The sequence below is a fragment of the Centruroides sculpturatus genome, unplaced genomic scaffold (genome assembly GCF_000671375.1).
Source record: "Centruroides sculpturatus isolate CEXI.00-Female unplaced genomic scaffold, Cexi_2.0 scaffold950, whole genome shotgun sequence".
In the NCBI taxonomy this organism is placed as follows: Eukaryota; Metazoa; Arthropoda; class Arachnida; order Scorpiones; family Buthidae; genus Centruroides; species Centruroides sculpturatus.
The window spans coordinates 240721-255249 of NW_019385096.1; the positions used below are offsets into that span (position 1 = coordinate 240721).

General features: G+C 30.1%; 2 protein-coding genes across 4 annotated transcripts in view; both read right to left on the reverse strand.

The window, feature by feature from the left end:
• Window positions 1-14529, reverse strand: part of LOC111634613 (RPA-related protein RADX-like) — a 36357-nt gene that overhangs the window by 13018 nt on the left and 8810 nt on the right. The window contains exons 3-5 of the mRNA XM_023379435.1: window positions 10180-10305; window positions 9932-10110; window positions 213-292 (exon numbers count right to left, since the gene is read on the reverse strand). Coding sequence (XP_023235203.1) covers window positions 213-292; window positions 9932-10110; window positions 10180-10305 — 385 coding nt within the window. The remainder of the gene's footprint in view (window positions 1-212; window positions 293-9931; window positions 10111-10179; window positions 10306-14529) is intronic.
• LOC111634614 (piggyBac transposable element-derived protein 4-like) overlaps window positions 12442-14529 on the reverse strand; it is a 4433-nt gene continuing 2345 nt past the window's right edge. Inside the window, exons 2-5 of one of the 3 annotated variants that reach the window (XM_023379438.1) lie at window positions 13373-13561; window positions 13092-13286; window positions 12686-12992; window positions 12442-12598 (exon numbers count right to left, since the gene is read on the reverse strand). In XM_023379438.1, the coding sequence (XP_023235206.1) occupies window position 12598; window positions 12686-12992; window positions 13092-13286; window positions 13373-13457 (588 nt within the window). In that variant the 5' untranslated portion in view covers window positions 13458-13561 and the 3' untranslated portion in view covers window positions 12442-12597. Of the gene's footprint in view, window positions 12599-12685; window positions 12993-13091; window positions 13287-13372; window positions 13577-14529 lie in introns of all 3 variants that reach the window. The other 2 variants (XM_023379436.1, XM_023379437.1) reach the window with 2 other exon arrangements.

The window sequence follows — 14529 nt, forward strand, 5'->3', positions numbered from 1 at the left end:
TCAGGCAATCAAGCCCATCATCAGAAGATACAAAATCTCCTGATGATGATTGATAAGCTGAATATACTCAAAGACTTTATTTAATGTAGACAAACACCAATAAATCAAGATTTTGCAAAAATAAATAATGTAATCTATATAATTAAATATCAATATTTATAATATATTAGTCCAATTTTTATATTAATAGTAATGGTATTGTCTTAACATACTTTGAAAATAAATCAATATTAATAGAATCCCACAAAACTGCTGAAACAATTCCTGTCTCATCTGCAACATCTAAATAACCCTATACAAAAAAATTCAAAATTATATCATTAATATTGAAGATATAAGAGTAAACATTTTCTCATCATATGAAACTGAGATAATATAAAAATTAACAAGCAATTATTTATTGTGATGTCATCACAATGCCAGACTGCAATCTAAATATATAAAATTATTTGTCCTGACTGACTGACTGACTATTGATTCTTCATCGCCCAGAGCAAACTGCTGAACCTAGAGGTGAAATTTTGTACACAGTTAGGGTATGTCATGAAAATGCACACTAAGAAGGGATTTTTCGAAATTCCCTCATGGAGGGGAGAGGGAAAGGATTAAGGTTCTACTGTACTATTTTAGATGCAATTTTTTGTTTTCAACTACGTTTAGTCTTCATTGAGTACTTAGGTGTATTAAATTGATAACATTGCAGACATTGTTATAAATATCTTTATATTTTTTGATTTTTTAACTAAATGTTCAAACTGTTTTAAATTCGAATTTGTTATTGCATATTGGTTCAATTATAGAACAATTGTAAAAGTTCCAGAAAATTGATCAAATTGAAAACAGTTTGCTTGATTCTCAGCAATTCTCATCATTCTCAGTGGTAGGTGTTATATAACAATTACTATGGTTGTTGAAATACTGAATATAAATGGCGTTTTTTGCAAAATCCGCATGGACAAAGTTGCGGGTAACAGTTAGTTTTTAATCATATTTTTAATTTATTTAACTTATATGTTCTCCACCTCAAATTAATAGTGTCTTGTCCCTGTACATCATATTTTTTCTTTAACAAGAGAGTTGTGCCTGTCATCTAACACCTTTCAAGGGAAAATTTTTGAATTGAAATAGCATGATTTCCGGTTTGCATTGGAAGTTCTTATATAGTTAATTGGGGCCTCCAGCCCTAGTTTCCATATCTGGTCTCATCTTTCCTCTATCTAACTCTGTACTCAAGATTAAGGAAAGGCAATGGGAATTTACAGGTCTACAATTTTTTCAAATTGCAGTCCAATGAATTGTATTATGCCATATGAAAAACATAAAATATAGCAGAATCTCAATTACTGGAAGTGATATTGTCTGAGGATACCTTGGATAATCAAACACTCAGCTAACAATATTTGGTAAATTAATAATATATCTAAACCTAGTTTATTTAAGGAGAAAAAAACAAACATTTCAAAGTTTAGCAATCAAAGCTTTATTGGTAAAACATTTTTCAGAATCTCTCCATCCCAACATTATTTAATTTGTATGAAGTAGGAGCCAAAAGTTTTCAACCTATATTTTAGACATGATAGAATAAAATAACGACTATCAGTTAGCACCATCTGTATGTGGACTAATAAGATAGTTTTTTCCTGCCAATGTGTCTGAGTCACTTGGAAACATTCATTTTAGCTAGACTTGTTGCATTAATTTGCATCATGTTTGCCTCTTGCAGGACAATGCTCCTGCGCACACGGCTGCTATTGCCAAGGCTGCTGTAAAGGAATGTGGGTTCAAGGAGTTTGATCATCCACTCTATAGACTGGAACTGGCTCCTAGAGATTATTATCTGTTTCCAAAACTCAGAAAGACCTTTGAAAAAAGTGATGAAGAGTTGCAGGAGGCAGTTTATGAGCATTTTGCAGACAAAACTGTAGACTATTTTTTTCAAGGGTATTAAAATGCTAATTCCAAGATGTAATAAGTGTGTTGAACTGCAAGGAGACTATATTAATTATGTAGACTATATTAAAAAATGACATCATTGTTTTATATACATAACATCTAAACTAGGGGTCCCCAAACTTTTTATCCCAATGACCTCTTTATAGAATATTTGCCTTCTTATTAACCCCCAGATTAAGTATTTAACAAAAACATTATATCATTTTTTGCATTTCTGATGTTAAGCAATAAGGAGACCTGCATAACAACCCAACAAAAGAATTTATAGTTCCCATATCTTATAAAATCCACCCAATAACATTAACAGAAAAAGGAGATATTTTCCACTGATTTATAATCTTAAAAAAATAATAGCAAAAGTATGGATAGATGGAAATGTGCCTATAGTTCTTAAACCGTATGTGTCATAATACGTAAAATACACAATTATCTTTGAAAACATAACATAATTTATATTAAATGAAAAAACCTCTTACTGTCATTTTGCGACTACTACTGAATGTGAGGTCCCAAAAATGAGTTGAAATTAAACATTTATTATTAGAAATTTATTAAAACGAAACTAGAAAAAAAATCGTCTATTGTTAAAAACCGATCAAAGATCGAATTAGTTGTTCTAGTCATATGAAACCACGACGAGAGAAAAAACTCTATTGATGTAAACAGAACACAATAATTGTAAACGAACAACCTCCAGTAGAGATGGACCTTTGACAAGTTGCTCTTATGCAAATAATTAGAACATAGAAATTTTGAAAAGAGGAAAGGTTAACGATGAAAAGGGATGAAAAGGGACATCACATTGTGTCGTTAAATTTCAAAAACGTCACAGACTAGACAACAATGGCGGAAAATATGAGTGCAAGTTTCAAAGTTCCATCAACATTTTGCATCCAGAGTAACGGATGGTGTCAAGTAGATTCTTCAAAGTGGATCTTTCTGGTGACTCAAACAGGAATTGTCTTTCACTTAGAGACAGACGAGAGACCAATCAAGGAGCGAGAAAAAAGGGACATGGAGCCAATCAGGAGAAAAGAAAACAAAGAACAGAGATTGAAATAATCCCTGATCTTCAAGGACAGACTGACTTTTTCCGAAAACTATGCACCTGCACATGGTTAGTCAACGCAAAAAAGCAGTTTTTTGTCTGTTGTACCCAACTGGTAACCTGTGACTACAGACTCAGACCGCCAACACCGACTAATGAATCTCCACACCTGCCGTTGCCCCAGGGCCTTCTTTCGAGCAACATTAGAAACACCATCGACAATTTGAACCTCCAATTGTATAAAGAACATTTTTGTTCCTTAGTGTAAGTTTACTTTTATGTTTAAAATAAACGGATTTTTGTGAGATTCTTGTCATCCACGTCTCCTCCACCTCACCCACATGCAAACAACCCTAGATCATCCTGACGCGGGATTAATGATTTCCCCTGGAAATCGGAAAACTTACACTGGTGTCCAAGGAGTGGGATTTTAAGTCTCCAATCTCCACCAGGTCAATGAACTTACAATTACCTTAAAAATATGTTAACATACCTTTTTATTAAAATAGTTGATATTGGTGGGATGGATGTGTCTGAAGAGAAGCAGCAAGATTATTGATATTCGGTTGAAAATTGTTAAGTTTTAGTTGCAAATCACCATGGTTTTCCAAGTTCAATCTGTTTCTCTGTTTTGTCAAAATTGCATTGGCATGGCTAAAACCAGCTTCAACCAAGTATGAAGTTGGGAATGCAAGTAAGAAAGGTTTGGCTTCTACTCTGAGCTTGAGATATTTAGTGGCAATATTGTTATTGCTCCAAAATTGACTAAGGTTTTTATTTTTAAACAATGCTTTAGCTTCAAAATCTACACATATTTCAATCAGTTCATCTTCTAAGCCAGATTCGCTAGCTTCATTATCTATTTTTACATCAAATGGATTAGCAAATCATTCAGGAACATGCATATTCTCCAAGTCTTCGAAACATGCATTAAGTCTTCTCTTAATTTATCAAGATGTTTAATATACATCTCCAAATCATGGTCGGAAACCTTTTCACTTTCTTTTAGTACTCGCAAATTTGAAAAATATTTAAAATCAAATCATGCCAGTGAAGATTTAAATAGCTCCATTTTTACTTGAAAAGCCATTATGATTGTGCAAGCTTGAACAATTGTAATGTTTTTTCCTTGCAAACACTTCTGTACTATATTAAATTTTGAATAAAGATCTGCCAAATAGAACAGATGGTTCTTTCACTGTTTTAACTGGTCACATTGTGATGGATCCACATTCCTAAGAAACTCTTCAGCTGAGTCATACAAGTCAACAAGCCTCTGCAAACTATCACCTCTTGATAACCACCTTACCTCAGTGTGCAAAAGTAATTGATTGAAAGTGTCATCATTTTCTTCACATAACTTCACAAACAGTCTGGAATTGAGAGGATGAGCTTTAATTTTATTTATTGACCTGATACACACTTTTAGAATATCATGAAGTTTGCCACTCAGTTTTTTTACTACAAGATGCTGCGTGTGTAGGGCACAGTAACCAGTACGTACTTTAGGAACCTTTTCTTTCAGAAAGACAAAAAATCCTCTGTAACGGGCTACCATAGCAGATGCACCATCAGTAGCTACTGCAGTAATATTCCTGAAAGGAATGCTGTGCTTGTTTATACAATCTTGCAAATGTAAAAAAATTGTCTCACCTTTTGAATCAGTTTCAAGATACTTAGCAAATAGAAATTCATCAACAGTGTCATTCAGGAATGGGCTATGAAACCTAAGCCATGAGAAGATTTGAACTTCCAAAAGTTGATTTGTCAAGTTGAATAGCAAACTTACAATGCTGGAGCTCAGAAGTCAAAGTTTTTTCCACATCATTTTCTCAATACGTCACTGCACAGTATTTGCAATTAATGATATGAATTTTAAAACTAGTTGAGTCTTTCTTCATAACATTTTCAATTACATCTTTTATAGCTGGTATTATAATCTTGTCACCAATAGTATAGGGTTTGCCTTTCTTTGCTATATTAAGAGATGCTGTAGGATGTCTTCAGTTCTCCTTCTCTATCAACACTAGCAGATGACTTCAAATATGTATTCAAATTTGGCCAAACTCTCAATCTCTCTTTTAGTATTTTGAAATACTCAAAATCTTTGTTTTTCTTATCAGATTGGATCCTTTCCAAGTGGTCTTTCATTTCTGCAGGCTTCATAGCATCATTATTTAAAGTTTTTTTCACATAATAAGCACATAGGAATAGTTTCATTAGCAAACGATGGCACAAAACCATATTTCAAATACTCCTTGAATATTGTCTGAATTTCTTCTTAGCATTGATAGCTGACATTGTGGGTATTAAAATCAGATTTTTAATCTGAAAAACACAATATGTTTGCAGTACAACAAAACAGCAGCAGCAAGAGAGACAACTTATAGAGTTCCTTGTATTTGATTGTTAATTGCAGAATGAGAAAACCAATTAAATGTTTCTTTAATAAGAAATTATATATTTCTTGGAAGGCCTTCTTTTGTAATGCTAATTGTAATGAATGACAGAAGCAACATACCAGACAGAATCAAAGCAGATACTTCAGCTTTGAGTTTAGCATATACACCATTATTGATTCCTATCATTATAGAAGCATTATCTGTTCCAATTGCAACAAGTTTGTGCAAATCCAAGGCATTATTTCTCAAGAAAAATTTAATTGCTTCACAAATTGCATCAGTATTGCACTCTTTAAGTGGCACTAAATCTAAAAAAGTTGTAGTTATGCATTTTTTATTTTGAGAGCAATATCTAATTACAATACCTAAAAGCTTGGAAACTGAAATGTCATACTTTCATCAATTAGTAAACTATAGTTGCTATCACCTATATCAACTACAGTAGAGTGTTGTTTATCCGAAAGCCAGTTATCCGAAACGTCAGTTAACCGAAAGCATTCCAGTCGGCAAATTTAAATTTTTACTAGTGCTGTAGCGCTGCAATCTTTGGCTATATCTTGGGTTACTCCAATATTATTTTTGTTGGTGTGTGTATTTTAGCTGGCAGCACTGCCACTTTTGTGTGGTGTTTTTCTGAGGACTGTGTGTCGTGCTGAATCGAACGTTTTTGATACTAGATCAACTTCTAAAGTATAATTTTTTTTGTTTTTATATTTTTCAATATATTTATTTTGTTTGTAAAAAATAAAGAAATAATTTTTCACAATACAGTAGCTACAATTATTATTTTTAAAAGTTTATGTTAGGCTTAACATTGACAAAAATTCAACGCAAAGTGACATACAACAGAGAAAATTTTTAACATGGGATAGGCTAATATATTTTTTCGTACATAATTGGTTATCCAAACAACCTCAGTCCCCAATTGATTCAGATAAACAGTGCTCTACTGTATTAAATTTTCTTTAAAATGTGGTGCTAAACATTTGAAATTATGGCTGAACATTTTGTTCATCCATGAGTCAGATTATTACAACTTTTGCTATCTGAAAAATTTGTTGTACAAAATTTAGTTTGTTTGTCTACATGACTTATAGGACAACTTTCTGCTACAAAAAGTGCCATGTTTTTCTCTGTTCTATGAACATTTGAGCTTTTCATAAATGGAAGAATATTTGCACTCCGCTGAATACTAAACAATGGCTCGACTTTTGTATGTTTTTGAGTTTTTCTATGCTTTTCTAAATCACTTACTTTTGCTATCAAAATGCAGTTACAATATTTACAGCAACCCTTTATTTTCTCCTTCTATTTCCTGCAACCAGTTTTTATACCTATCATCACGTAGCCACTCTATTCAAAATTTTTGAGTGTATTTTCTTTCATTTGGCATTTTCACTGATATCAGGGTAATAAATAATAAATTGCAATACCAATAAATAATAGTAAATAATATTATCACAAAATGACACTATATTAAAGCATTTGCTTAATCACGATGCAGGATAGATAACTTATAAGGATTCTCAAATTTTAATTTAATAATGATCACTATCAAACTTTAAGAAAATTGAAAAACTATTTCAATCAGGATTGATAATGCCCACTAAGCTCCATCCCCCTTACAAATGTTTACCATATTTGGTCATGATAAGAAAACTCGAACTCTGATTTGTGTTGCCACTGTTATTAAAAATAAGATTTGCGACTCATACACATAATTATTGCACATTAAAGATAATATAAATTAATAAATTTATTAAATTTTATAGATTTATGAATTTTTTTTGATTTTGTGGAAAATCTCTAAAATGATATATGATTAACACATTGGTGTTCCAGCGTTACAAGCAACATCATGCTTGTAACACCACAACACTGATGTGTTAATCATATATTACTCTACATTGGTGTGAAGTGTAAGTTTATTTATCTCTAAAATGTAGCTAAATTTACTAAAAAATCTCTAAGAAAAATCTCCATCGCTAAATTTAAAAAAAAAAGTGCTAACTAAAGCAAAAACTCACCAAATTTAGTGACGCTATTTGCAACACTAATACAGTTGCCAGATACACGAAAACATAGTAACACATGCTTAAAGTGGCATAGGCTAAGGCAAAACTCAAGTTATAACTAAGGTAGTCAGTAATGTTGATCATATCCGTATTTCAAATTTTTATTGGAATATTCTATTTTTTTCCTAGACAGTTTAATTGATCCTCTTTGGTATTAATCAACCCCTTTTTTGTTCCTTGTGTATTAATCACCCCTGGAGAACTCTTATCGACTCCAAAGGGTCGATATTGACTTTGGGGGGACCCCTAATCTAAACCAAATCTCATTGATTCGTCTTTTGTTTGAGCGCCACACAACTCTTGATTACTCACTCCACCCACACTGTTGTTTGTCTTACATGTTTGGACGTGTCATGCGGAATCGACACATAGCTACAATTTATTTTGTGTTATTTATTTGTGTGTTAGTTATATCTACGGAAACTTGAGAGACTCTATATGGTGATTTCTTGTAACCATAAACGAATCAAAAGACGAGATAGGATTAACAAGAACATTTATTAGCTTACATATAACTGACTTGGATTTTACACAAATTGCGAAATTATACCCTGACTTATGCAGTTATTGCTTGGTCCCACCTATCGCGTAAGTTCGGGGTATTACTGTACAGTCTATAGTAACTTTCTGACTACAGCAATATAATGCAAGATATTGCAAAGATTTCTGAATATTGAAAACACTCATTAATTAAATTTTTCTATTGTCAGGAAATTTTAAATTAATGCACAGTTTTCTGAAAAATTTCATCTTGTCTGAGTTATGCAAAGTCCAATTTAGCAAGGATTTATTGCATTTCAACAAAAAGTTTAACCCTTGCAACTTTGCACATCTTTTACAGTTACTTAGAATTCTTCCTGTTAGGCAAATTCTGGTTACCTTCTCAATGTTTTCAATTTTTTTTATCATACTATTTCAATTTTATCAAACTGTCTTCAGAGATTTTGTTTTCATGATTCAAAGAATTGCTTTCTAATTTTACCACATTTAAAAATAAAAAATCATTATACAGTAGCCCCTCATTATATCACATCTTGTTATATTGTGAATTCGGATATATTGCACTTTTTTTGAGTCCCCCAAGTTTTAATTGCACTTAAATCAATGAATTTTAAATTACCAATTGCCACTGAACTTCTTTTTTGTGACAGAATATGGTATTTTAATCCTACCATTGTCCTTGAAACTACCACTATCACTGCAGATGAAACAATAAATTTGTCAAGATCTACATAAGCAGAACAAGTGGACAGATCAAATATCATTTGTTTCCTTTTAATGTTAAAAGTTGTTTATTTATTAGTTTTAAGTACTTTCTACTCATTTAGAAGTTTCAGTGACATTTTGAATCCACTGCATAATGTGCAAGAAACAGAGTTCTAAAATTTTTGATTTCTGAATAAAAAATTCTAAAATTTTTATACAGTAGTAACTTTGTTTTGCTTTTTAGAGAATTTTACATGTTCAATATTTATTTTTTAAATTTTCAATTACCGTATAATTTTTATTTAAAAATATAAATTACACTAATTTTTAATAAGCGATTTATTATGAAATATAGTGTTGTATAATAAAATTGTAACTGATATTTTGTTTTTATATCAACAGTATTTGTCTTTAAACATTATTGTTAAAGAAACAATAATGCTAAATGGGCATTCACAGTATTTATATTTACATAAATGTCATTTAATAAGATATAACCGTGAATAAAATTCAGTATTGCAAAACTAACCTTATTTTATATCAGAAACACTGCTGATGAAAGAATAGAGGCATAGATTCCATAGCATGTATAATCTGTTTAGTAAAAGCCCAGAATTTTTAATACTCTTACATCACACCATTGGATATATCACACTTTTTCTTTGTCTCCTGACAAGCGTAATATAATGAAGGGCTACTGTATTTACATGTACGATAATTAAATGTAAGTATCTCTTAATGTTTTTTAATGTTTGGCTCTTATTTACCTTTTTTTATTTATTATATACTGCATTGCATGTTTATATAGTTGTTTTATTTCATGTTGTATTAATACTTGCAGTATTTTTAGTTTTATTTTATGTTTATGTGTGTTCAACTGTTATGTTTTAGTGGGATTTTACTTGTTGTGTAGAAGGTAGTAATCTTTTGCCTTATTAGCATTACTTATAATTGGTGTAAATAACAATAAAGAAAATAATAAATAAATCATAAAACATATTTTTAAGAATATTTTAAAAGTATGGCAAATGTTTTATTCATTTAACAAAAAGTATTTATCACAATCAATTATTATCTATTTTAAAAATTACAGTTTACAAGATTTTTAAAAACAAAGTATATGTAAATTCATAATGTAATTTCATTTATTTTTATTTTTGATAATTAGTTTCATTCAGACAATGAAAAAAATAAACAATAATTTGTTATTACTAGTATTTAGAAAACTTTCAAAAATATAAAATTACCTGAAATGGAAAAGGATTATTCTTTGAATTTTTGCCATAATGGTGCAATTTTCCTTGAAGAATCACAGAAACTAATACAGGTGGATAAGGACGAATCATAGTCTTCCACTCTTTTGCTAATTCACAGAGTAAGATTGTTTCTTGATTAAGATTATAATGAGTCCCATCATTTGTTGATTCTAAAAAATCATTATAATTTCATGAAAAAGAAAAGCACTGAAATTATGAAAAGTAATAATAATACTAACCAGAATTTTTACATGGCATATAAGGAATATGCATAAGCCATGTATTTAAATAATATTGTCTTAATGTCACCAGAGGAATTGGCCATACTTCTCGTTTATTGTGAGATGACATAAATAATAAATTGCCTTTACAATTATTAAAAAATAAAAATTACTAGTATAAGATGTATATTAGGTATTAAAAGTACACTTTCTTAGAAATAATTCAACAAAATAAAAAATATCATCTGATTAAAATGCAAAGTTTGTTATATATTAATATTTATAAAACTTCACAATTAAGCAAGTTTGAAGGAAAAAAAAATTGCTTAGATTCTAGAATTGTAGAAGCTGAAATAAAAGCAATAGTAGTCAACTTATATTCCTCCCTCCCCCCCTTTTTCTGGCGGCTTTATTATTTTTATGTTACTTGCAAGTTATTTATAGACTTTCAGAAGACGCAAGTCCGATGAGTTGCGCATGCGCACTTCGGTTTCTATTTAATTCGTATTTCATGCATTCTTTTTTAGTGTTCTTTTTTAAGATTGGATCAACTGAAGATGGCCGTTTAAAACGGTTGAAAATGTTCTTATTAAACATCTTTATTGCTGGATAGTTAAAGGTTTATTTTTATTTGAAATAAAAGCAAAAAACTACTTAAAAATTAAAATGTTTTCAACCTAAATTTAGCCTATCCTTGGCAAATAAACTTTATGAATGGAACAGACAAAATATTCTATTTTAAATGTTCTGTTTTCTGTTAATGGTATTAAATATAATTTTCTGATAATCATAAAGTAGCTATTTTTTGTTATATATTACAGTACTGTTTTGATTTTTCTGAAGATGGCAATTGAAATTATTAAAAACATTTGTTTGTACAATAAAACTATTTTCAAGAATGTCTGAGCTTATTTTATTTAATTTACTTTTTTATTAGATGATATTAAAATGACAAAATGATTCAAATAAGGACATTATGTTTACAAATATTTTCATTTGAATGACTTGTCAAATTGATTTAATCATGAAATTACAAAACTTTGACTGTAATTATAATACTTAAAATCATTTAATAAAGCCTCATTAAGTCAAAGTTTAATATCTAATTTTCTGAAACTTTTTTGTAGCCATTTTCTATTATCATCAAGTTATTCTTCAAATCTATTTACAGAATTATTACAAAATTGTACACAGTTTATGGAACATTTAAGTGCATTGTCAAGGTGCCCTTTTCTGTCTCAGTCAGAACATCAGTAACATACTGCATCAATAAAAGAATGTCTATGTGAGGTTTTAATGGTATGATATTGTAGTATTTGTTTATCTTAATTGTCTGTATTCACATGAAATATAGAAGAATTAAGATTATGATTTATCAAAGGGTACTTGATAAAATTTAGTTAAAAACATAAAAATGATAACAATTTTGATTTGACAAGATTATTATAAGTAAACCCTATATACTGTGCCCAGAACCTGTAGACAGTTTGAGTTAATGCAGTTCAACTTACCAAGATTTTACTATATAATAAAGTTAATATACAATTTAATTTGGCAGTGATCCTCTAAATCTATGAATAATTTTAAAATATGTCTGATAATAAAAAAACCCTTGCTTATGAAATATTACATCATAATTAGCATTTCAAAAAGAAGAAAACGTAAAAAATGAGATTACACTTTATTTCTACATTGTGTAAAAATTATTTTATAGCAATAATTTTTCAGATTTCCATTAATTTAATAATTTCATAATTCTTTTTTTATTCCTTTTGTATAATGAGGTAACTTACTTTTTACTAATAAGATTTTAGCCATTGTATTGTAGGTCAGTCAACTTACAATACAAACTCTTAATATAATTTAAGAATAATTGCTTCAAATTTTATCATAAAAATTTGATAGTTTCATGACATCTATAAGCAAAATACATGGCATTTTCTCATCTCTTACACACAAATATAAAATACAATATAGCATTTATTTTAAAGATATGGATTTAATTAATATAGTATAATACAGTAAAATATGTAAATAATGTTAATTTAAACAAAGGAATGGCACTGGATGCATGCCAAGATAAAATAGCATGATATAAAATACCAATGAGTAGTTGAAGTAATTTCACTGATGAGGCCTGTACTAAAGACAAAATGCATATGGAAAAAATTTTGAAGGTTAAATAAATTTATTTATTTGTATATTTTTAGCAATCATAGTGTCTGGTTCCTCAAAGTTGGTTGTGTCTGAGTATTTTAACACAAGAAAGGAATNTTAATAAATGCTGGGAGGAATTAGTGTTTATAATAAAAATATATTAAATTTAAAAGTATACTAAATAATAAATAAAATCTGGAATATTCAAATTGAAAATAAAAGTGTAAAATAATAAATATCTCGTAGAAATTCTTGTCCTCGAATCTTGCACTTGTATTCTCTGAAAATATATGTATACGTAAATTTAACATTTACTGTTTATATAATAGTGTAGAAAAAATAACTTGACAAAAGCATATGTATATACCAGAAATTTTTTTTCGTATGATAAATTTCCATACAAGGATCTACACACAGAGGAACGCCACACTGTTTACATGAATAGGTTGATTCTTTCCTAGATCCTTTTTTGATACAAACGACGCATTTTCTTGTTGCATGCTTTTTTGTACTTGTCGGTGAATTCGCTCTTAGAAAATGCCTCTCCAGGAGTCTGTTTGGGGTAATTTCCTGCATGTGTTTTCTTGAAGGGACTGGTTTGGTAATTCCACCGATGTACTTCTCTGTAAGTTGGTCCACAAGTTGCAACCGGAAGTTTAGTTGAGTAAGCGTTCCTGTAAAATTAAAATTATTGAAATATATAAATATATACTGAATTACATTATATTACAATGTATAACGTATAAAAGCGACTAAAATGCAAACATATTTACCTCCACACTTTTTATACAGGATAAAAGAATTGAAGATTGTGATGTCCAGCAGGTGACGAAACATTTTGTGATAATATTTTTTTAGGCGAGCCCTTGCAATCGAGTATGTTGTAATACACTGATCCGCAAGATCTATTCCTCCCATTCCTTTACTGTACTCCACACAGACAAGTGGTTTTAATTTTTCTTCTCCACCTTAAAATTAAAAAATAAAGAGATTTTAAAACTTTATATTAAATTTTATATTAGCCGTAATATAAAATTACTATCTGAATACTTACTTTTGGTTTTTATTGGGACCACTTCAGCACCATGTACGGTCGATAGCATACACACTTCCTTCTTATCCTGCCACTTCAACGTCATCAACTTTTTTCTGTAGAATGCGATGAAATCTCCTTTCTTCAATTTCTTTTTTTTAATGTCTTCTGGCAGGTCCTTTCTGTTTTTTCTTAGCGTACCGACCGCATCTGTCTTAAAATCAACTAACAAATCAAAAAGTACAGGAGAAGTATAATAATTGTCTACGAATAACATATAACCCTTATTTAATAATTGATCCATCAAACATAATACTATTTTTGTTGATTTTAGCTGAGTTGATAAATCTAATCCTTGGACGTGTTGTTTTAAATCGGTTTCGCTTCCTGTATACATTATCATGTTGTATACGTAACCAGTGGAGGACTCGCAAAGTTGAAATGACTCCATCCCGTACCGGGCTCTTTTTTTGGGGATGTACACTCTCCACTGTAATCTACCCTTCCATAGCAATAGGCTCTCATCAATACTTATGTTTGTACCGGGAGTGTACGCTGATTGCCATTTCTGAAGTAAATAATCAAAAACAGGTTTTNGACTGAATAGGAGGCCAGTTCCCCATAAAAGTCCTCCTGGAAGGCATTTATTTCCCGCGCGTACGTATGGCTGTTCAATACAGCCGGCTAATCGGTCGCCTAGCGATCATACACTTACACAAGTTTACTCGGAGAAAGAGCCTATAGTGAGCTATAATCTCCATATTAACATCATCGTAAGAAGAAGAAGAAGAAGAAATTTGTGCTTGTAAAGTGAATAAATCCTTAGGAAATGGCTGAACAGAAACTTTACTGACTTGTGTATTTCTAATTTATAGATATTACTCTACTGTAATTTTTAATTCTTTTATTTTTGTCGAAAAGGGTGAGAAATCTACATGCATATTAATCTGTAATTTTTTAAGAGAGATTTTTCAAATATAAAGTGTATATGCATGGGTACTTGGCAGTAGACTAATAATCGTTTATTTGTACATACTTAATTTTGTAATTTTATATTGGGACAATAAAGTAACATTCTGCCTTTATATTTTATATACTGTGTAGAATTTAATTGTAATTTTAATATTGCTTTATACTATGTCACATAATACTGTGAACAGTATACAGTATTATGTAAC